This window comes from Bombus vosnesenskii, unplaced genomic scaffold, assembly GCF_011952255.1.
Source record: "Bombus vosnesenskii isolate JDL3184/JDL3185 unplaced genomic scaffold, Bvos_JDL3184-5_v1.1 scf7180000013272, whole genome shotgun sequence".
NCBI classification, from domain to species: domain Eukaryota; kingdom Metazoa; phylum Arthropoda; class Insecta; order Hymenoptera; family Apidae; genus Bombus; species Bombus vosnesenskii.
Window position 1 is genome coordinate 4930930 of NW_022882930.1, and position 24898 is coordinate 4955827.

At 31.0% G+C, this 24898-nt stretch overlaps 5 protein-coding genes across 11 annotated transcripts; 3 read left to right on the plus strand and 2 right to left on the minus strand.

Moving 5' to 3' along the window:
• The first annotated feature begins 327 nt into the window (after positions 1–327).
• Positions 328–5992, plus strand: LOC117231338 (dehydrogenase/reductase SDR family member 7). Of its 3 annotated transcripts, none has more exons than XM_033489702.1 (8): positions 328–413; positions 4462–4608; positions 4699–4851; positions 4944–5050; positions 5126–5365; positions 5445–5564; positions 5634–5803; positions 5869–5992. In XM_033489702.1, the coding sequence occupies exons 2-8, from the start codon at positions 4485–4487 to the stop codon at positions 5954–5956; spliced, it is 1002 nt and encodes a 333-aa protein (XP_033345593.1). In that variant the 5' UTR covers positions 328–413; positions 4462–4484; the 3' UTR covers positions 5957–5992. The 3 variants fall into 3 exon arrangements, with proteins under 3 accessions (XP_033345593.1, XP_033345595.1, XP_033345594.1); XM_033489704.1 differs by lacking the exon at positions 328–413 and adding an exon at positions 471–488; XM_033489703.1 differs by lacking the exon at positions 328–413 and adding an exon at positions 3899–4031.
• LOC117231341 (28S ribosomal protein S2, mitochondrial) lies at positions 5986–7444 on the minus strand. Of its 2 annotated transcripts, none has more exons than XM_033489711.1 (3): positions 7297–7444; positions 6898–6993; positions 5986–6826 (listed from the first exon to the last, which is right to left on the minus strand). In XM_033489711.1, exons 1-3 carry the CDS (start codon positions 7322–7324, stop codon positions 6168–6170), a joined length of 783 nt encoding a protein of 260 aa, XP_033345602.1. In that variant the 5' UTR covers positions 7325–7444; the 3' UTR covers positions 5986–6167. The 2 variants fall into 2 exon arrangements, with proteins under 2 accessions (XP_033345602.1, XP_033345601.1); XM_033489710.1 differs by having other exon boundaries at positions 7091–7444.
• An 890-nt stretch (positions 7445–8334) lies between these two features.
• On the plus strand, positions 8335–10764 carry LOC117231336 (NF-kappa-B-repressing factor). The gene is made up of 7 exons (XM_033489701.1): positions 8335–8704; positions 9234–9367; positions 9466–9709; positions 9806–9932; positions 10004–10170; positions 10233–10406; positions 10484–10764. Exons 1-7 carry the CDS (start codon positions 8529–8531, stop codon positions 10644–10646), a joined length of 1185 nt encoding a protein of 394 aa, XP_033345592.1. The 5' UTR covers positions 8335–8528; the 3' UTR covers positions 10647–10764.
• A 399-nt stretch (positions 10765–11163) lies between these two features.
• Positions 11164–18774, minus strand: LOC117231342 (prohormone-4). 3 transcript variants are annotated; one of them, XM_033489713.1, is made up of 5 exons: positions 18619–18774; positions 18248–18554; positions 15962–16093; positions 15196–15348; positions 11164–15108 (listed from the first exon to the last, which is right to left on the minus strand). In XM_033489713.1, the coding sequence occupies exons 2-5, from the start codon at positions 18375–18377 to the stop codon at positions 14915–14917; spliced, it is 609 nt and encodes a 202-aa protein (XP_033345604.1). In that variant the 5' UTR covers positions 18378–18554; positions 18619–18774; the 3' UTR covers positions 11164–14914. The 3 variants fall into 3 exon arrangements, with proteins under 3 accessions (XP_033345604.1, XP_033345605.1, XP_033345603.1); XM_033489714.1 differs by having other exon boundaries at positions 18248–18487; positions 18592–18767; XM_033489712.1 differs by having other exon boundaries at positions 18248–18767.
• On the plus strand, positions 17424–24262 carry LOC117231334 (syndetin). Of its 2 annotated transcripts, none has more exons than XM_033489698.1 (9): positions 17424–17484; positions 20776–21291; positions 21363–22045; positions 22112–22490; positions 22572–22862; positions 22937–23407; positions 23487–23608; positions 23672–23861; positions 23933–24262. In XM_033489698.1, exons 1-9 carry the CDS (start codon positions 17431–17433, stop codon positions 24041–24043), a joined length of 2817 nt encoding a protein of 938 aa, XP_033345589.1. In that variant the 5' UTR covers positions 17424–17430; the 3' UTR covers positions 24044–24262. The 2 variants fall into 2 exon arrangements, with proteins under 2 accessions (XP_033345589.1, XP_033345590.1); XM_033489699.1 differs by lacking the exon at positions 17424–17484 and adding an exon at positions 20194–20558.
• Positions 24263–24898: the final 636 nt, after the last annotated feature.

Sequence of the window (24898 nt, forward strand, 5' to 3'; positions counted from 1 at the left end):
ATTATTTAATGATAAATACAATTAATTTGATACAGGAATTCGACCTGACTTTATAATATTTCTCGATATATTCGTTAGACTAATCGACTTTAATTTTATTCGTCTGGACCTCTCGATGCATAACGTTTGAATCCTCAAATGATACTGATTATCTTTCGATGTTTTCGTGGTCTTCTCTGGGAGACGACCCCCACTACGCTCGGATCATGTCACCGTTCACGCCCATAATCACGTATGCCACCTTCTTTGTGTGGATAAAATAACGGACCGAAGGCGAATCGACGTTTCTAGAACTCACTGCTTCATAAGAATTATGCGCTTGTCGCTACATCGTATATATTTCGCCAGTTATATAAAACGACCTGCCTGCGATACTGTAATACCACGAGCGGCGGTTAGGAATACGGCCTATGGTAAGCCTCGTGACGTAACAATAACGATCATCAATAATAACGGTCAGTAAAAACGGTCATCATTGATAAATGTATGTAAGTTTTAAACATTGGAGAGATTGTTGCAATAAAGAAGGCAGTTCCATTTTTCACTAATTAATAAATCAATTTAAAATCGATCAAAATTAAGTCACTTTTTCCAAACATACTATAAATTCATAGTCAATTAATATTCGTAGTAAAAACTGTTGTATCTTTGGATATAAAAGCTATATCTTTCTTTTTTTCCAATGAATATAATTTGAATATTGGAGATATTTTATTGCAAACTCATGAAATTTAACCACATGGTACAGTTTTGGTTCCGATAAGCAACTGATTCCTGATTCGAAATAAGCAACTTACTACATATTCCCTCTTTTTATTTGAACTTACCTACAGAGTGAGAAATTTGAGACCGAATAAGAGACCCGTGAAAGCGGCTAGCCATAAAAGTTTGTGGTCGAATGAACAGTGACATCATTCAGTAAAAAACGAATAGAATATGTATAGTTGCTATCACACTTTGGTATTAGAAATCCCGATGTGTTACATGCTGCTCGACAGCCAGCCTCTCGTATTCATTCTTCTCATTCTTTGTGTTCTTTCTTGTCACGTTCGAAAATAAAATCAAGCCAAATAGTCATAAAACATTCAATAATTGCACAAAAATCGGGATTCAAATGTTGCAATTATGTAGAGGTAAAAATGCTCCTATCCCTCGAAACTGAAATCTTAGACGTGTTGAACATAGAAAAGGACTACGCGAGTCAAAGAGGAAGAGGGACTGAAAGTCAAAGCATTCAGCTAATGTTAAAGGCCCGCGATAAGCTGATACTTTTAACTCAAAAATCAAACTTTCTTATTTTAGATTTGTGATCGATGAAACTTTAACCAATATGTTTCTTGCATTTTTCTGATTAAAATGACACCGAACACGTTATGATTTGGAGCATATTTGCCTCCTTAATAAATGATAATTAAATACATATCAGTAAGTACATATAATTCAAATTATATCGTGTTTGATCTCATTTTAATCAGATCATACAGATATGTTAGTAAAAGTTTAATTTAAAAAAAGTCAACAATAAAAAAGTTGTACTTTTGAATTGGTATCTGTATATATTGTCTCAGCGATATCCCACATTGAACAATGTTACATTACTTAACCGCGATGAGCCATCGACTTTCGAGGTGCGTTAGGCGAACTTGCTCCTATAGTAGGAATGACAACTGTGCAATTATGCAGGGGATCTTTTTTTGCAGTTGTGCAATTATCGAATGTTTCCTATATGTTTGACTCTTAATTAACAAATGGCCGACCCTGAGCATGTTGTGTATTCTGGAATAGTGTAACTTGTTTACTAATTTTGATAACCTATTAGTTAATAGGGGACAGAGAGTACAAGAAAGTGGTAATCACTTTAGAAAAAATAATTATTAGCAATTGATAGCAACAAACTCGCGATACTTACGTAAATTATCTATTTTTGTCAGCTTTACTGGCAACTTTTTGCTCTGTCGACAAAAACGCAATATTAACGTGAATCAAATTTGATTGAAGAGATTCACTCACGAGTTAAACAAATGTGACTGAGATTAAGTTTAACAATAAAATTTAATTTAAATTGGTTTATTTCCTTTCTGTTGTTATAATTATCGTTCTAATTCAGAAAGTGCTTACCCTTTTATTTTGTATCCTGTTTGCGAACTTCGTTTTCTTATAATTTGTATTTTATAGGCTTTAATTAAGAGTGGGAGATTTCCATACATTATAATATCGCGAGCTATACTTCCTCTACTATGTAGATGTCACCATAAAAATGATCATACAAAATTTAATATCTAATATTAAATATGGTTTTAACAAAAGATTATAAGCAAAACACCAATTTACGAATGATTATTACAGTTCAAGATTCCAAACATTTCTATAAAAGTGATTTTGTCCTCGAGTGATTATAATCGTTGAACTGATTTTAATGTAAACTATACCGACGTATATCAAAATATATATAGTTCTATATAAAAGAAAGGTGACAACCTTGATTATACAAAATTTTGAACTTAATTATACGAAAAATTGTGCTCCCTACAATACTTCAAGTTGTCTTAACAACTTGTTACAAACAACACGTTTTTGTGTTACTGATATTTTCGATAATATCCAGCTATCACATTTTATGTGCCTCATATTTCGTAAATGTATTCTATGAGCATAACCAAACAAAAAATGTCATATAAAAATATATAAATCGTTTAAAATATTAATAAAAATGGTTACATACCAGGCTATCATGGTTATATACCAATATAACGGTAGGTTTATAATCGATATGATCATTAACTGTTACATACTAATCGACAGTCAAAATTCTATGCATGTCCGATGTCATCCCTTTGAGTTCGTCTCATTTCGTTGAGATCTGAATGAGAAACATCAAGTATGAGTGAGATAGAGAGGAAGGTTCATCAGTTGATTCATATATCTAGCGTAAAAACATTTTTTGGTAGGAACTTTTCTCATTTTCATGTCTAGAATCGATTATATAAATATCCTTTACATACTTTGTCTTATATAAATAGCTAAAAGCTGTTATAATTGTAGCAATACTACGCTATAGTTGTAATGATAAATACTGTTAATAATAAATCGAAAGAAAAATTAAAACGTTTTATCTTACTTGAATATTTCTCCCATGTATATATATATTAAATATTTTTTCGTGTGCTATTTGGGTTAAAAGTATTGGCATTGCATTTTACAATATTACGTGTAATATTATTAATAAATATTGTATATAATATAATGTGTAATAGTTTTACCCCACATGATTTCGCATTCTGGTTTTAACGTTTCTCACTTATGTCATCATAGATGTCTATACCTTTCCTTCAGAGTAAGACGATAATCGTAGTACAACCAGCCAAAAGGCCATTCTCCATCAAAAAATAAGAAAACATAACATTTTTTCATTTGAGGTTTCATTTTCGAGAAAAATAAATTTGGATATGTATCATATATTTGGATATGGTACGTATATAAGATCAGTTCACAATTAAAAGCTTTTAAATTCTATTTTCTGAAAAACAAGGTCTTAAATGGGAAAATTTTATTTTATATTTTCTACTTATTTTCACGTATATAATAACTTCCTTTGGTTGTTTTCTCTTACCTAGTTGATATTTAATCAAATTAATTTTCAACAAATTTTGAAACTCGATATTTTCTCAAACAAAGCGTCATAAGGAAAAATGTTATTCTACATTTTCGACTTATATTTTCACATATAATCACCTCCTACTCGATTGTACTGTAATTATCACTCCATTATGTGTATGATGAAATACAAATCTGATTGGTTATTTCTGGTAAACTAGTAAAATATAAAAAAGGATAAGCATTAGCATAAAAGTATTAATTATATAAGTAAAATGATTTTATCTCTACATTATAAGTATATACGTACTTCGATTAATAATATCAGTTTCTTTTTGCACTAATAAAGGTTCTATTTGATTATTAATATTAATCATTTGATATTATTTAATTTGATTTGATATTAATCAGATTTCTTCTCTATAACCGATTTAATTGTAAGTACAGATGAACTTTATGTTATAATTAAATATAAGTCATTTTAAAGTATTAGGTTGTCCGAAAAGCTTCTTTCGTTTCATAACAAACAATAGATGAACAACAATTTCTGTTTTATATTATTTTATTGACTTAAGTATGATCCATTTCGTTATATTTCTATTATTACGTTCGTGCATAATTCAATAAAATAATATAAAACAAAAAACATTATGCCTATTATGTCTATTATTATGTCTATAAAAACATTATGTCTATTATTTCCTTATAAAACGGAAGAAACTTTTCGGACAATATAATATAACCAATAGTTAGTATAAATTTAAAAATACATGAGATTTAATGTATTGCATACTGATTTAAAAAAAATCTCTTAAAACAAAAATATGTGATTAAAATGTAATACCTTTTCATGTTCACATTTTTCAGATTCAATTATATAATTTAGTAATATGGATCTTTTAGCTGTCATTGGCTTTATAACTATAATTTATTATCTTGTTTACATTATTTGCCCTTGGTTCCTTGATTGTGACTTACATCTTGCTATCTATGAAAAATTTGGCAAACCTACAAGTAATAATTATGCATATTTTTCAAAAAAAAGTATTTGTAATATGCATTATTAAGATTTCTTCTTAAATATATTTTTAACATTTTTGCTAGATACTTTAAGAGATAAAGTAGTATGGATAACAGGAGCATCAAGTGGAATTGGAGAACATCTTGCATATGTTTTGGCAGAGGCTGGATGCAAATTAATTTTGTTAGCACGAAGGGAAGCCGAATTGGAAAAAGTAAAAATTAATTGCTTGCAAAGTAAATAAGTTTTTGATAATAATAATTATTATTTCTATTAATTATCCTCATACTTTTGCACAAATTTAATATACTAATTCATTTATTTTTAGGAAATAAAAATTTAAAAAGTTCAGACATTGAAGTACTAGTTCTAAATATTTGTGATGTAAATGGTCATGAGTCAGCACTTAATAATATCATTGCTAAATTTGGCAAGGTAAATACATATTATGTTATGTTATTGTGATCGTTTATTACATTAAACTTTGATTATACATTAAATCAATTTTAGTTGGATATACTTGTAAATAATGCAGGACGATCACAACGAGCATTATGGGAGAATATTGACATATCCGTTGACAAAGAAATGTTTGACTTGAATGTATTTTCACCAATAGCTTTATCTAGATTAGTAGCAAAATATTTTCTCAAAGTAGGTGCAGGTCATTTTGTATTCACTTCAAGTATTGCTGGTGTTACGGCATCACCATTTTCTGCTACATATTGTGCAAATAAATTTGCATTACATGTGGGTATCATACTTTAATTATAATCATATAATCGTTAATCTATATGTATATATATTAATAAATATTTATTATATACAGGGTTATTGTAAAACTTTTGCTTTAGAAAAAATTGATAAAAATATACCAATTACAGTTGTATGTCCAGGGCCAGTATATACTAATTTTTTGACAGAAGCATTCACTGATAAAAGTGGTGAAGTATGTATATATAATGTATTGACATTATGAACTATTTATAGTTCTTTTTCGTGTATCTCTATTTTATAGAAATATGGAGAAAATGTGAAAGAAGATCCGAAAAATAAAGTGAGTGTAGAACGTTGTGCTACACTGATGGGAATTGCAATAGCAAACAAGCTTTCTGAAGTGTGGATTTGCAAACCAGCTATATTACAGCTGGCGTACCTTGGAACTTATTATCCAAATATTGGATTATGGTATGTTACTTTAGATTTATCAAAATTTTCATTTAGATATTTTATAAAATTATTTTATGTTTTAGGATAATAAAGTATCTGGGAGCAAAATTTATGCATCGTTTGCGAGATAATAAAACAACTATTAAAACAAGTACAAAAGAAACACAATAAATATATATTTTTTCTTATACTTCAATATATATTATATATTATGTTGTTTTTATTCAACTCATTTCTGATTCACTAATTTATAATTGTAGCTTTGTGCAATTTTTAACTTTGTTATATTTACTATATAAATTCAATAAAAACAATATATTCATAATTAAAAAATTTACTTATAAGATTTTTACAAATTTATAGTACTCGATCAGAAATTATACTATATTTTATCCCTTGCAAGCATTTCATTCTTATATTTCTTGCCTCTCATTATTGCTTCCTTAAATAATTTGCAATACAACTCTATGGCACAAGGTGTGTCATCATTTCCAGGAATTGGATATGTTATAAGTTTAGGATCGCAATTTGTGTCTACAATACCAACTGTTGGAATACACATTTTAGCTGCATGGATCACTGCTGTGTGTTGTTCAACAACAGACTGCATGGTATTCAAAAATATACACAAATCTGGCAATCTGGTAACAGCTCCAAATTCACATGTGGCATTTGTAAATGTTCCAGGCTTCCAAAGCCTTGTATGAGCATACTCTTGACATTGCTTTGCAGTTTCTTCTACAAGATAAGAAATTTGAGAATTTCTTGCTATGAACAAAATTATTCCATTTCTGGAAGCTATGTGGGCTGTAAAATTTAATGCTTGTCGTAAAAGTTCAGCGGTTTGATCTAAATCGATTATTAAGTGACCTAGCCTAGATCCAAATATAAAAGGTCTCATATGATCATTTAAAGAACCTTCTTTGTGACCAAAATGTACTCTTGCATCAAACAAATCTTTGACAGTAAACATATCATAAACATGAAAAAAATCTGGATGACTTAATGGATTTATATCTTCTAGACTCTCTATGTTTGAAACTGAAATATTATAAATTTATATTTTATTCAGAAAAAAATAAAAATAAGTATGTGAGATATAAAAATTTTACCATCTTTAATTTCTTGTTGCACTTCAGGTTTTGTGGATAATTTATGCTTCGAGCAATATGTGAGTAATGGTCGCAAAACACTCCAATTTCTCCATACTGTAATGAACAACATGCTTAAAGTTTACAATAACTTAAAGAAACATTTAAACAATAAAAAAGTGAATAAGGGGAAGAGAGAGAGAGAGATATTTACATTTAGATGAAATTGTTCGTGTTACGATAGAAGTCATTGCGTATACTTTTAATTTTCTATACTATCGACAGATAATTATGTCATGCACACTTATTGCTAAAACAGACTTATTTAATATAAATGCAATACATATTTCATTAATTACGTTCAGATTATGTTACTTATATTTTTTATCATTAATTTCGACACATTGATCTAATATATACCTATAGACATATTCCTATGTAATTTCATATACCTATGAACACAAAAAAGAACTAGTTTCAACTTCGCACACCAGTTTACGATATATATGTATTACTACGATATATGTATGTACAGGGTGAACCAGTTAAATAAATACGGTTTCCCTAAATATCTGCCATATTTATTGTGGTATGAAAAGTATTCTCAGCACGAAGATACTATATTCCAAACCAATATGCAACAGTGGAAATAGTTCTTTTTTTAATTTGCGTACCAATTAGAAAATACTATCACCACCTAGTTGTAAAGAGCTGGAACTAATCTTTTTATGAAAAAATAAAAAAATCAAACTTCTCGGTCTATAAGGCGTATTCTTGAACTATTTAGGAATTACATTAATGCTCTGTATAATATTATTTCGATTCCTTACGTAATTAACTCATTACATAGAATTGGTGTAAAATGCCATATCTTATGTCAAAGACCAGCGCTCTCTATCAATTAAAAATTTTGTTCTATGTTACAACCACTGACTCGCTGGTAGAAGGCGCCATAGTGCACAAAATAGAGCATTTTGCATTAATTACATATAATTAATTAATTACATAGGACATCTAAGCTATGCTGTGGTTACAAGATGTAACGGTATAAATTAGAATATTTGAAAAGAAAGACTAACGCATTGCATGCGAATGAGACTGCAGTATCTGAGAATAAGAAAATAGCGTGATGATGTAAAGCAGTTCCCGAATAACGCCACCTTTCGGTAAATTTGTAAATTATTGTCATGAAGCAGAAAATAAACTAATACCAATACGTAGAAAATCGGAATGATATTATACATGAAATATTTTTGAGAGTTAATTCCTGAATAGTTCAAGAATTTGCTTTACAGACCGAAAAATTTGTTTTTTATTTTCCTCGTAAAGAGATTAGTTCCATCTTTCCATCGCTAATCTTAATTAATTTCTTAAGTTCTAAGCTTTCCTAAGATCTCAAATCTATGTTATATTTTGTCCATGGTGTTATTGCTATGTAAGCCATTTTGCGATAATACGTTATTTCTTAATATTGAAATTTTTAATTATATTTCTTTCTTGTAAGGTATTTCACATAAGTCAGACAAAAGCGTTTGAATTACTTTTAATAAGACATCTACATGGAAGTTTTGTGCAACTTGTAACAAATGTTACACATCCAGTGTGTTTATGTATAAATTTGTAATTTGTCATATAAAACGTGTGATATTGTGATGAAAATGAGCGGCGAGGATGATTGGGACGTAGAACGATATAAGACAGAACATGAATGTGACGAACATTGGGAACTTAGACGCAAATTTCTTTTAGCTCATAAGGATAAATTTCCAGAAGATGAACTTGTGTGTTTAGCTCAAGTATTTACAAACGTGGAATTGCTTGGGTGCAGGTAGTGTTTAATCTAAAATGTGATATCTATGTTTTATTAATTTGCAGTTTGTTTTATTATATGTTTGTATATTGTAACTCACAAAAGTACTCAAACCCATACAAGTCTTTTATAAATGTTATATGAAACATTTCCAAACTTCATTAACACTGTAAATGAGACTTGAGTATCATGATTATGTTGATAAAATTTCAAACAAATCTGGAAATATGCATAGATGCTACAAGATACAAGTATGAATTTTGCAAAAATTGTACAAGTATTTAAATAAGCAATTATTTATTGCATTAATAAGTCACAGTATTTAATGGGATCTATTTAGATATATCTAAGATGGCTATTCGTACTGCATACTAATTTTTTATCAATATATGTTCACAATAAATATATTGTATAACCTGTTCAATGAGATAAAGCAATAGACATAAACAAAACGTAATTGCTGTGGGTGCAGTTATTAGCTGCCAATCGTTAGCTCAAATATTTTTATGAGTCGTTTTACATATATTTAAATAACATTTATTTTTAGATATCCTAAAGAGACGATGCAATTAATTGCAGAGTTAGCTCAAGATATTGTTGGTGAATATAGAGAAAAACGAAAAATTAAACTGCATAGAAAAGTTGTGGAAGCTTCGGATGCTGCTAGTTCAAAGGTTAAAGGTATATCTAAGAGCTGTGAGTTCTACCATGTGCTGAGTATGAAAGAAGCGTAAGAAAACTTGTCCTTTAAGTACATTTCTTAAAGAATAATTTTTTAGGAAGAATTGCTTCAACGTCTTCCAATACAACCAAAACATCAGCACAATTACAAAACACAAAGTTATCACATAATTTATCATCTAATAAAGTACCTGTGAAACGAAGGAGATTGGAGGAGGCTCCATTTGGCGATATTGTTATAATAGAAAGGGTTGGAGATATACCACAAAATATACTTACTAATGCAGTCAGTGTGTCAGGTGGAAATTTAGAATGGAAATTTGATAAAATTAAGGACTCTTAGTATGTATACAGTATACATATATATATCTTTTCCTTTCCTTTCTTTTTCCTTGTTCCTCAGGATTATCTTCCTATTTCTTTCTTTTTCTTTTATAGTAAATGTAATATTTTTATAAATTCGAAACTGTTAGCGGAAGGTTGTAGTTCTAACCAAAAGTCAGCGAAGAAAGAAGCATCCATTTTTGGATTACATGAACTACAGAAGTATTATTATACGATCAAGGTTTATAAAAAAGATTTGTTTTTATTTTCATATATATTGAGCTGCTACCAAAGCTTTATTTTAATGTTTAGATTAAACACAATATAAATAGGAATGCTAATGTAACTGCAACGACAATGACTACATTAAAAGATGACGCTATCTCTGATGACAATATTGGAAGAAAATTAATGAAATTAATGGGTTGGACTGGTGGTGGTCTTGGTAAATCACAACAGGGAATAGTAGAACCTGTTATGTAAGTATAATCTTCATTTTGTTTTGTAAAACATTTTAGAAATGGTACTTTTATATCTACAGGATTCAACAGCAAATGAGTAGGAAAGGTCTCGGATTAAAGCAAAATTCTTGCTCTGCAAAAGATTTAAGAAATAAATGTAAAGACATCATGAGAAAGTACCTTTCAGGTGACATGAGAAATGATTTAGTATTTTCTGTCGATTTTACAAGTGACGAAAGAGCAATAATCCATCAGTAAGTGCGTTAATGCAATTTTTCGAAATAATCAGTTGGATTGAAAATATTAAGTATGCGTTCCAATTTCTTTATAGGATTGCAAGACAACTCGGTTTAAGGTCGCATAGTTATGGTCCCAAAAATGAACGAACATTAATAGTTTCCCGAAAAATAGACCCACAAGACCTAGTCGAGGAATTAAAAAATTTTGGGGGTAATACTAACAAATATCAGTTAATCGAGCCAACTGGACTGTAAATAAAATAATAAACTTATCTTTCCATATATCATATAAATTTTATGCTTAGATATAAATACCAGTTGCAATAAATCTATGTATTTTATGAAAATTAAATTGAAATATATAATTCAAAACGTGCATTTTACTAATACTGTTAATATTATTTTTATATCTAATTTTTATTATGTAAACTTATTATTCAAATAAAATATTCCATCAAAGAAATTAAATCTAAAATATTTTGTTGCTTTATTTATTACGTAATAGGTAATTTTCTAAGAGTGTCTTAATAGTTGGGAAAAATATTGCTATTGCACAATTCCATGTAATTCTGATTCTCCGAATGCATCCTTTTTCTCAAAAAAAGTTCCTTGGACCAATTTTGATTTCGATGTTCATTCAGTAGAAAAAAGAAGAAGTTTTTATGAAAGCAGAAATAGAATTAATTTAATGGTTACAATAATTACGAAAGATATATATATATATATGTATATATATATATATGTGGTCAGGTACAATTTCAATTTCGTGAAATAAAACTGAAGAAACGTTTACTTTATTTAATGATGTTCGCGCGCTGAACTTATTTCCAAGAACATTGTATTCTGTTTTAATTAATAGAAGTACAAAACTTTAAGAAGCAAGATCGCTTACAAGTGTACGGTACGTCGCAGTTGCCGTATAATAAGAATGCTTTGGCAGTAGAACAATCAGAAGTCGAAAGTAACATAGATACAAAGGCGTGTGATTTTTTTTTTATTACATTATCACATTATTTAAACCTCGATAACTAAGATGGTCAAAGTGTTATTATATGTATACGTGTATGCGCTGTACACCTCATCGACTGGCAGAAACATCCGATAATGCTTGTTCACGCTACGTTACATATTCTGCGAACAAAAACTCCATTAAAAAAAATATTCTTTTTTTTCATTTTTAAATATTCTCTGCACTAATTAAAAATGCAACATCCCTTTTTTCATTTTATATGGTAATCCTTTTAATTGAATATTATGGACGGATTATGTAGATATGTTCTGTTACAATGGTTTACAATTTGTCTAATATGCTTTATTAAAATAAATCCTACATTCAATTAAACTACTATTAGTAAAACTGTACTATACTGATTAATAAAAATATCATAGAATAATATAATGACAAATATATATATGTATATCTAGTACTTAAAATACATTATTAACGAAACACAGATGAAACGTGATGGATTGTCTTTGGTTTAAATCATATGGAAGAAGCAAATTGATGATTATTCGCTGTAAAGAATAGAGAGAAGACGTGGCATGTACAAGCATTTTAGAGCCCGTCGCTTGAAAGCGATGGAAATATACCGCGCCGCGCATTGTACGTGTTGAATTTATTAATTTCAATTACCACCGGAGATGAACGGTCTTATCTTAAATATAACACGTCAAAATTGAGAATAAAGGGAAAGGAGGAGAGGAGAGGATTTAGAAAGGATCAAGGCGTTCACGAAGCGGAGATTCGAAACGCCTTGATCCTTTAAAAAAAGTCTCGATATCTAAAGCTTACACAAACTTCCCTCGGAATTTTGTCTTCGGTCCAGGCCCTACTTTGGACCGTAATTGATATCTAGAGGGAATGTTACACATCTCTCTTCTCATCATTTTTTCTTCGCTTTTCTTTTATATATCAAAATAATATATATCTACTATCTGATAAAAGTGACTCCTCTGTTGATATGTAATTATATATATAGACTTATTTATTATTAATTAGATGATATATCATTGGTTGACTAGAAGATATTACGCTTAATAGATAGAGATGCATTTCATCACTATACCGAAGTCTCTCCAGAGTGAAGCCACGTTTAATCGTTCTCCGTTTTATTTGATATGTATTTATAGTTTCGAAATTTCACAAGGGAACTTTATCGTTAAAATTCGCGACCTATTCTTTCTCAAATCCTAAAAAGACTAAAATAGAGAACTGGCTTTCAGAGAGAATTCGGCATTCATCTCCAAATTACATTACTGATATGTATCTATATTGATATGTTGTGTTGCGTTACCGTAATGAAAATATTAATACATCAGAGCATTGTATACTTGTTTCGTCATCATCATCATCATCGTCCTCATATTCATATTCTTAAGTAAAGGACGCGTTATACCCTGAAGGAACGCGATACGATGCTCGGTTTGTACCTGCTTCGCTTCTCATGTTTAAAATAGATATAATATATGTATATGTAGATTTTTATATACATATACGTGTATAGGTGTGTGCATGTACATGTATGTATAATTGTATGTATTCTTTGATATAAATCATTCGTATATTTATACTGTACTAAAGATCGATCGTTTGAGTAGCAAGAAATTTATATTCCTCTATAACGTGACTCATAAATTAAATTAACAGAAACGTAATTAATCGAGATAATCTTTTTTGTCATTTCGCATTGATTTTTCTCTGAATGAAGTCAGAATTTATATCTTGTGTCGCAGTAACATTCTAACAGAAAAAGTCGATAAAGATCGCATGTAAGTAGAAAAATCGATTCAAAGTCCTTCTGATTGTTTGGAGGTTTTTGCATCGATCTTCCCGTATTACATATTACACCAACGAAAGAGCATGTGAAAACGCGTGTGTTTTACAATATTACAAGATACACGATTAAATCATACTGAGCGGTTTAACAAAATACCTTTAGATGCGAATCAGGCTTGTCTACGTATTTCCGTTCGGTCCGTATCGACGAGGGTTAATCGTGTACAAGCATTTCATTCAAGTAAAACCAACGGTAACTATTATACTCTATAGAAAGAGATACTTACAGATTCTTAATCATGTTCTAATCATTCCCTTGTACTTCAAGTATCAAAGCAACTTCTCTCGAGTATATAATGGAAGAGGTATTATTTGAGATTTTTCTGATTGTCCCTCACTTATTTATCTGTGGGTAATAGTATATCTTGTAACGTTCTGTGAAATATTAATTAATCTAAATGTTAGCCGGCGAGATATTGGTGCAAAATCTAGAAACATCTGAACCTCGATACGACGAGAAACTGAAATCCGTAGAAGGACCTTTATACGTGGTACTGTACCAGCAGTAATTATCCGGTTTTATAAGCATGTAGAAATGCAATAGATAACGTGTGTGTGTGTGTGTGTGTGTTTGTGTGTGTGTGTGTGTGTGTGTGTGTGTGTGTGTGTGTTGTACACAAAAATTTCTGTAGCGAAAAACACATGCAGTGTTCCAGCTGCTAGACAGGTCTCGCATCATGCATGAGTTTATGTACGTCGCTATCTCCAATATCACGAATATTAGCCACCAAAGCACAGCTTCGGTAATGTAATAAAATACGAGTAGAATGGGAGTCTGACAATGTAGTAAAATCAAATTCCATTAATTATTCGTTTCTTGTATGCTGCGCCAGGCACGAAATTACAAAAGCAAAAGTAAATCTTAAAACGCGTTCCTAGTTTGGATCTTTCTGAAATTGTTAATTAGTAATTAGAATATTACATACATATCGTTAAAACGGAATGAACTAATTTATAAACGAAATATCTAAATGTTTCCTCTCTTCGTTCTCATATGATTCTTCGTGCCTCGAATGACGATTGCATGTCGACGACGTCACGTTAGTCACGGAAACAAAGCGACAATTAATTAGTATCGATCGTAGATTACACGACGTCGAATAGAACGTTCCAGTAAAATATGTATAATTAATGGGTTTGGTAATCACAAAGCTCTCGTATCGCCTCCATACGCGACCATCCTATTCACCGTCAAACATTGCCATCGTTTCTTCAATTCATCTTTCTCGTTTTTAATTCTACGAAATATGTGTAAAAAGTAGAACGTTTATTGGAGTAAAACGCGTGCCCATTGCAGCGCGAAAATGAGTGACGTCGCATCGATAAAGGTGCACAGATATACAAACATCGACCCTTGACATTTAAGGAAAGTTTAAACATTCAGTACTCCCATGCCTCTCGGTAACGATAGATATCTTCCCCACTTATCTCGGTGCTCACTCAACGTGTTTTTTGAAAAGTAAAGAGAGGAATAAGATGACACCGAAAGAAAGCGACAAGGAAACTTGAAATGGAGGAAGAGGAGAAGAAAAGGGATGGGGAAAAGGAGGAAAGACGTAGGCGGCGATCATTTCGCAAAGGAGACTTGCCAAAGAATCTTTCAAAGCGATAGGATAGTGCGATTGTAATACGATACAGCCAATGTTATAGCGCCTCCGCCGTGACGTTCCAAGAAAATGCCAATTCAGTCGAGAAAACCGGTTTTGACGAGCTTTTCCAGGAAAAACTTCACGTCCCCCAGCTCTGAGTCCTTGATACCAATTGATTTCAACATGCCTAAATCACCATTCTCCACCGCCATAAACACAGAGCGCAAGTGTTCCAAATCGGAGCGCATTAGATGCAAGGCTGCACCAAAATCTTCGATCGTCTGAGATTCTACGAATTAGAATTTATCTTTTTTCAAATTTAATGCTCCAAATTTATTTTAGATCGATTTATCTTTATGAGAATTATAGTAATTACCAGAAAGCGCTATAGCAACTGCATTCACGCCACCAAGAGGCTTTAGCGTATCCCGTGCCTTGGTCCCAAACAATTTCTCGAGATAATTTGGACCGTGACTTGCCAACAACGACTGCAGGAAACTAGCAGTCTCCTCTACCGGTGGTCTTTTTGCTAAAACAAGCAACAAAACGTTTTACCCGAACATTGCATGAATATACGTAACATTTGTTAACATTGATCCTGGTTCTTTCTTCAACTACATATACAACTCTATACAAATTATACAAATTTACATCTATATCTATATATCACAGTAATCATTTCCTACTCGTACAACTTTATAGCTAGGCAACAGAGAATCGATGTTAGAACTCGAAAGATAATAGGTTCGATCTAGTGATCATATAGTCTGCTAATAGATAGGTAGCCGGACAGTAGTTAGGGACGAATATAAATCAGACGTCTGATACAGCCGAAGCTCGATACGTTTCTGCCACATGGAAACTTCCTCGTAACCTTGTTCCTATTTCATTGTTGTGTGAGGCGAGTTCCCTGAATTAGTCTCCTCTGTTTAATAGAAGTTATAATCTTTTCTTTAACGGGAAATTAGCAAGCATTCTATTTGTTAACACTAAAAGAAAACGGAGAAAGAGAAAGAAAGAAGACAGAGAAATAAAATAATGTTTAAATAGGAAACAAAGAAATATGCGTAAATGAATACAAGATCAAAATGTTGTTACAGTATAGACGGTAATAGAATCAATTAAGGGACAGGAAATTTTACCAGCTGTGCATAAACGTGAATCTTCGTCGTATCCATCTTGACAGTCGGGAGCCCCGTCACAGAGATACTGAATCGAGATACATATACCCTCTCCTGGACACTTGAATGGCTCGTAGGGACGACAAGCATCTCCTGTAACATTGAATTATCACTAAAATAATAATAATAAGAATAATGATTTTTTTTATTTTTGTAACTATTTTATACCTGCTATCATAAAACTTTTATTTTGTAAAATATGTAATATACGTACATAAGATACACAAGTTGTATAGTATAATATATATGGAATTTATAGCATGTACGTAAGCGTCCATCAGATACAATAGTTCACAAAAGTATTGGGACAATTACCATAGAAAATGTTTACGTATATATTATATATTATAAAATATTTTGAAATTTCATTAGTACTGTAATGAGATACGACGATCACAATTATATTAGTAAAATTTTAATAAATCTAGAAATATATATAGAAAATACAAGATACGTAATATATTCATAAAATATGTTTACAAGTGTTCCAATACTTTTGTGAGAAACTGTACATGCCTGTTCCATGTCGCGTGCGATTCGTGTTGAATATCACATATACATACATATAATCATATACAAGAGCACGCGCGTATATGATTGCAGTGTGCGCGTGTGCATTAACTTTGTAAGTGGCAATGCCCAAATTAGAATACATAGTCACCAATAATTGGTGGTTGCCAGGGCGGCTGATATTGACCGAGCAATATAACATGTATTATTTAACCCTGCTACAATTTTCGAATCTTTACATCCAAACAGAAAGTCTTCTAACGTTCCAAGAGAAACGTTAGTGTAAAATTAAAATAATAAATTACGTATATTAGCTGTATATATTTTTGAAATATTTTTTACTGAAATTACAAAATTTTTTAACGATACAAAGAAATCATGCAAATCGGAAAATGATTGAAGGAACGTAGCAAAGTTAAAATTGATCTAATTCTTTTACGTTCTTCCTCTCATTTTCGAGCCAATTGCATTTTTCTAACGTTTAAAAATATGCCAAATTTAAACCAAATATAAAAAAATTCTTATTGGTATGCATGATTTCTAGCGTTAACATTTTTTTAGAATATTAGAATTCCTTTCTGTTTGCTGAAATATGAATAAGATTGAAAATTTAAGGATCGCAGCAAAAACTGATAAAAAATCGCTTTATTGGAAAATAAGGGTACGTGCAAATGTGTATGTACATACTTTTCGCAGCCACTGTAAGTTGCAGAAACGACGTAATTCGAGTTCGCAACAAGTTGTTAACTACGAGGAACTTCACGCTGTTTATTGCTCAAAGGAATTTGCCATTGATAAAGTAACGCTTATTGCTGGCGTCGATTACCACGTTGCGTTGAATAAACCACGGACAGAGGCCGTGTCACGAAGATGAATCGTGATGCGCTTAATGTACCACGTGGATTCAAATTGCCACTTCAATGTTGTTATCCATCGACACAATGGACCGTCGTATCAAGATTAAAATGTACACGGTATGTATTGTAGAGTTTGGGTAAATGGTAGATATTACTTTACAAAGAAAATGGATCACTATCGATATCTATTTTATATGTACGTTCGTGAATCGTTCTAACTATTATACAAGAACGAAGAAATGGTTAGAATTCTGCTTATCCGTATTTCGTGTATACGAACAAGTTAATTTGTAGTTGCTATGGTTGAGAATATCTTGTAATGAACATACATATGCACTTATTTGTTGTGTCGAAACTAGATTATGGAAAGAACAATTGAATATGATACAGAGGCAACTCAATGAAGCTCAACTTCGGTTTTTTAAATATTAGATCTATTATAGGAACTACATAACGACAGATGAAAGGAACATCATAGGAACTGTTCTATAGTTTGATATGCTCGGATAAACGGAATTCTTCCAAAATCTTCTCTTTTTAATTTTTTAACATACATATCTCATTTTCACTTCTCGTTACGCGATACTATATGATCCGATTCGAGATATGACAGTTGCAACCGGTAACGAAAATTCTTTACGGTCGTGTTTGAAAACATGGATCCATAACACCCATCTTTCTATATACATAAATGTGTAAAACTAGTTATATAAAGCAAACAACACGTAAAATAAACTATACAGCTAGTTATCGACTACTACGAATTTTATGGACTAAACAAAGGTGTAACTCTAAGAAAATGTGTTGACTAAGAAAATCAAGGTTGCATATGTCCACGATTATTGGGAAACTTGAAAAACGGCCACGATTATTCGCTTACCTGTACGTTTGGTATTGAAGTGACCATAAAATCGACTTAAGTCGATCGCCATGATAGCACGAGGGAAAATAACGCAAACACTCAGGGCGAGGCTAAGCGCAGCCACGCTAGTGCAGAACCTCTGAACCATTCTCAGCAGACAGACGGTTAGACTATACTCTCAAGAGACGAATGTGTTTCACTTCGCGACCTTCCCTTTTTGTTATAACCCTGAGTACAGGAACACAGATGAACTACCCTTTATTAACAAGAGAACAAGTCAGACTTCTTCGCTTCTTTCTCCAGCTGTGAGATACCGTACGATATGCTGTAATCAAAGTAACGATCGTTGTCGAAACACTGACCCCTTCAAATGGAACAGATACACGTACGCAAAGAAGGATACTTTATTCCGCTTCACTCTTTCTTCCTCTCTTTTGACTTTTTATAATTTTCACAGCCACCCACCGTCTCTTTTCGACACCGAGTGGCTGGCGCGTGACGCGGGGTGCACAAGCACTGTGAACACACCTGCGTATATACCATATACCATATATCTCATACCAACTACATATTATACCCCCTCACCCCGCTACCCTTTACAATCTCAAGCTAGGTAGTGGGGAGTACGCAGGAAGACGTTTGACCAATCACACAACAGGTCTCGCTAGCCGCGGCCAATCGAAATCAGCGAGATCGAATGTTCTACCCTGGAACACCTACGCGACCCTTTTCTACCACGTCGCATCGATTTCAACTCCCTTGTACCCGTACGTAACTTTTGTTTATCGTCGTTATAACGTTGCGTTTACGCCAGCAGAATAGCATGGCTACCACTACTGCCACCCTTGGGAACCGGGGTATATAAACGTTCATGGAATTTTTAGGAATATAATACCGTTTAATGGAATTAACACGCAACCCATAACAACTCCTGGAAATTTCGTCGTCCATGAACCAATCTTCCTACCCTGATACCTACGTTTCTTCTTTACTTCACGAATCGCTTATGTGCGTGATAGTAGCAAACGTAGCTTTGAAATTTGCTAAGAGTTTCTATGTCGTGTTGTAGAATTAAAGATACATATATGAAAATTTAAGAAGGGATACGAAAAGAATTTAATACAGTTCTAATTATTATTTGTTTCGTATCTTGAATGGATTAAATAAATTTTGCTTGTATTATTCATATAAATTATGTATAGATATAAAATTCTGACGTATTTAAAGGACAAAGGCTTTCACAAAATTAAGATTGTAAGAACTAGTGAAACAGTAAATCACTGTTCAGCCTGCTATAGTGTAATATGTGATGTATCTGTATGATTATTATGCATATGTATGATGTATGATATATATATATATATATACAATATCAAACATGACTTGTTAAAGGGCAAATTATTATATACTTTTATTATTTAAAAGATTATATCAGATTATATGTAATAATTTATGTAATACAAATATGTAATACAAAGTATCTTCCAGTTATAAAGTGAAACACATTGTGCATAATGATTATATTTGCGAAGAAAAAAGTTATAAATTATGGTCGTAAAAGAAATTTGAAAAATAAAATATGGTTTATTGAGAATGGCTGTTTTAACGTGGTTCTTAACTGGAGCTACGTATCTCCCTCAGTAGAAGAGGTCAACTATAACGTAGCCTCCGTAGTCTACAAGTATTAAATCTTGATTATGAAAGATCTTTTTACTTCCAAGAAAATATCCTAAAATTGTATCAGATCTTTCACTGAAATATTTAAATAAAGTTAACCTTTTTGTTTACTATGTAAATTACAAATACATACATATATTATTTTTAAATAACTCGTATAACAATTTAGAGTTTCTCCACATAATAAATTAGTATTATTAATCGCTTTCTTTATTGTTTCATTTTTTTCATGTAACAATAATATTAGTTATATATCTGCTATTATTATGTTTGGGAATAAAGAAGGACCATAAATTGAAGGAAAGAATTAGTATTGTTTGAAATTGCAATATTTGAAAATCTATTGTTGATAATACCTATAATTCGCGCGGAAACTTCATACCGAACATAACCTGAAAAGATATTGATATACATATGTGATTCAAGTATACGTAATGTGTAAGCATGTATACGCAATAGATCTGATATACTTACAAGATGGGGTTAATTAAGTAATTACGGAGAAATGCGAATATTAATTACTATACCAAATGAATGGATAGAAACAGCAAGATATCGAGTAAATAGATGAAAATGTATTTTATTGAATTTTGAAGAAATTTACAGTATGGAGGACTTAAAATGTAAATTTTTCGGTCTTATTAACAAGCAGGTAAATAAATTTGTATTAAAATTTTACGTTTAAATATCTTGTATTGCAATGTAATTGTAAATACAACTTTTCCTCTATTCGAGTTATGCTTTAGGTTATGTTGTACTACATTTGTATCTTTATAAACTTTCAAATGAAATACTTTGTTAACGTTTAAGAGAAAAACTGTTCTAGGGTAAACTGATACAGTGTATTTGTTTTTTCCATTGTTATTCAGAATACAACCAAAATTCCATTAATGGGTTTACATCCAGATCTACTTAATCCATCAGAATCTCAGAAATCAGATGATATACAATCAGAAGCTGACCAATCAACAGAAAGTGAACCTATCCCTGATCAAGACATATTAGAATCTATAGAAGAGATTTATTTTAATACAGACCATAATTTTGATCCTTGTAGACACGAATTGGAGAAGTTACCAAAGGTGTTGCAATCTAAAGAAATTGAAAAATGTTACAAGAAACTGAAACAGCAACATCAAGTCGTTTCTAAGAAAGTTCTACAACTTATATTACAAAAGCAGAATGCTTGTAACAAAGAGTTTGAAAAAATTTTACTGATACAAGAACAATTACAGGATGTGTTAGAAATTTGCAGAATGGGAAGAGCAGATTTAAAATTAGCTGAAAGGCAATTTACTACAGCTAGTTTAGGAATATTAGCAAATTATCAAAAAAGGCAGATCATAGAAGAATTATTGAATAATTTAAATACTATCAAGACATTGGTAAGCTCATTTGACTTATATTTATTTACTTGATGAAGCAATAGTGGATTAATTATTATAATACTTTGTAGCAACGTACAGGAGATAGATTACAGGAGTTATTAAATGAAAAAAATTATCCCAGAGCAATCTCGTTACTTTTAGAATGTCAAAGTGCTGCACAGACATATAAACATTTCCATTGTATTGCTGCTTTAAATGGAAAATTACAGGATATTTTAGAACAAGCAGAGGAAGCCTTGGATGTTACACTATCAAAGATGTGCACGCAATTCGATGTAACAATATATACGTCTATTCAAGAAGCTTATACTCTGTTAGGAAAAACTCAATCTGCGATGGATCAATTGCATATGCATTTTACTGCTGCAATTCACAATACTGCTTTTGCAGCTGTTCATTCGTATGCGGGCGGAGATACAAAGAGACAATATAAACAACTTTGTCAATCAGTGCCCCGGGAAAGTTGCATTATTTGTCTAACAGAATTGTGTAAATCATTGTGGACAATATTAAGCTCTTATTATTTGGTAGTAAATTGGCATAACACACAAGAAAATAAAGTTAAACTTAAAGCTGATGTAAAAGATTTAGAAGAGACTTTTAGCAAACAATATGTGAAGCATAAATTAGAAAACAGTATGATTCGTATATGGCATGACGTTGAAATGAAGATTTCGATATTTTTAATGAACGCTGATTTAACTTACATTAAATTTGAGCAATTTGTTCAAGTTTTAGGTATAGTTAACAGGTAAATGCTTAACAGTGGTTTTACGTATTAATTTACGTATACTGTATTAACAAAAAATAATTACAGATTAATGGAAATTGGGGAGGAGTTATGTGGTTTTAAATCAGAAAATCTGCAAGAATCTATAAGGAAGCAATCATTGTCATATTTTTCTCATTATCACGCATCAAGACTAGATGAACTCAGGATATTTTTAGAAAACGATGGGTGGGAATTGTGCCCCGTGAAATCGAATTTTGTGGCAACTCAGTTACAGGAATTTAAGAGTTTAAAACCATCGCTAAACAGTTGTAAAGTATGGAACAATTTTGATAACTCTAACATTGGTGAAAATGATAATCCTATAAGTATAGAGTGGATTCAGAAATATTTAGAAGGGGGGTCATCGCCATTCTCTATAGGTCTAGATGATACCATGGACGAAGATATTTTGATAAGTAATGAAGTACGATATTTGATTTAGAAATATTTTATTGTCCTTATACTAATTGGCAATATAATATACAAAATAATCTGTATTAAACAGGATAATCCTCCAGAATATTTTTCGGATGAATCGGACGATGATATCCCTGATGAATTAAAACACGAATACGTTGATGATTCAGATCATGTTAAAACAAATAAAAAAAAGTGTAAACTAAAACAATCAGGGCCCATGGTTACAAACACAACACTAAGTATATTGCGCATTTGTGGAAAGTATTTGCAAATGTCTAGATTATTACGATCAATCGCAGTTACGGTTATACAAAGTATGATACAGTTTTACGAGTTATGTTTTTATACTGTACATTTATTCTTTACTTCAGATTTGGTAAGTTTTGTTTATTAGTTACTTTTCTATTAAGATATTAACTTAGTGCTAAGAAATAATATTCTTTCCCACAGCAAATAAATAGTGATTCTTTATATAGTCCAAAATTGAAACTATCTCTAGCAAGAATTAAGGAGAATTTAATCATTTATGAAAATGATACGGAAGATAACATTAAATTAAATTCCGATAAAGTACGACAGCCACAGCTCTCTTCCATTGTAAATTTATCGCAACCGGAAAAGCTTCACGGTTTGACTGAACGTGTCGTAGGAGTGGAATCTCTAATATTTTTGGGTCGTCAATACGAAAGTTTGAAGCCGTACTTGGAACATCTTATCGGTGCTAGCCCACAACGTGGTTTCCTTCACCAATTTTATATGCAAACAATAGCATCAAGCACGGATTTAAGGAAACCGGTATATATGGCGGTTGCATCTCGAGCATTTGATGTTTCAAATATTTTAAATTTAATGAATAAAGTTAATTGGGAGGTGACTGACGTTATGTCTCAACATAGTGGGTATATTGATGCATTACTTCAGGTATTTATTTTAAGCACAAATATAAATTTTAACTTCGCTTGCACTGGCACTTGCACTTAAGAAATTTTTTCTTTTGTAGGAAATATATATATTAAATGAAAGATTGAAAAACATCGGAAGTTGTCTTCCTTTAGCGGACGATGTATATAACGCTGTCTGGGAAAATGTGGCACATCTAATAACTCATACATTAGTAGAGGGGTATGTTACTTTTTTACTTACAATCTTTTTATCTTATTTACTTATATCCATTCTCTATTACAGATTTTCTAATGCTAAAAAATGTTCGAACGGTGGCAGAGCACTAATGCAACTCGATTTTACGCAATTGAAATCGAAGTTTGAGACATTGACTTCTTTAAGGCCAATGCCTCACAGAGAATATGTTGAATTATATATTAAAGCTTACTATCTTCCAGAGAATAGTTTGGAAGAATGGATAAGGGAACACAAGGTATTTAAGATTATATGTTATCTAACTATGATATTCTTATTTATTATTAACGTATTTTATTTATCTTGCAGGAATATTCTGTGAAACATTTAATTGGCATAGTTTCTTCAGCTTGTCAAAATAATAAAAAAACTCGTCAGCGTTTAATTGCATTCATAGAAGAACAACGGCCTAGTAGATAGCATAGGTCTATATATTATAATACGTCTCAAGATTATATCGAAATAGGAATTGCATAAAGGACGAATTTTTAGGAATAATTTGAAAAGAGGAAAATGAAAAGGATATATTTTCTTCATGTACATATTCGGGAACTTTTACTATATCACTAAAGTAAGCAAGCTCATTTAAGAACTCTTTAATTTTTTCGACACTTTTGTTTACTCAGTGCACGGATTAAATCCATCGATATGGGCTCTTAAAAGGATGTTAGTTCGTAAAATTGAAAGTATGTGATAAAGTACGAAATTGTTAATTCTGATGTATGTCAATACAATGTAAGTAATATTGGCTAAAGGAATCTCATATTGAAATTTAGAGTTGCAATCAAATTCATAGAGTATTATTATTACATTTAACAATTACAAACATTTCACATTATGTGAATGATATATATACATATATATATTAATATATATTAATATATATATTAATAATTATATATATATATATATATAGTTAATTATTCAGATCTATTACAGCATCGTCGAAAGTCTGAATAAAAAATATCTGCACTTTGAATCTCAAAGAAGGAATTTAATGTTATTGGATCTGTTGATAAAAAAATTTTGCTCGTCTCGAGCCTTTTCACTCAATCATTGTAAAACAAGGTGTACATAATTTTATTTCATATTCATTTTATTTTCATAGCTCTTTTTATAATATAATAATTATATATATATATATATATATATATATATATATATATATATATATATATATATATATATATGAAATATTTTTTAAACATATATATTATTCCACATAAGAATTGTAGTTTTTATAAAGTTATTATGTTTTAATATTTTTATGACCAG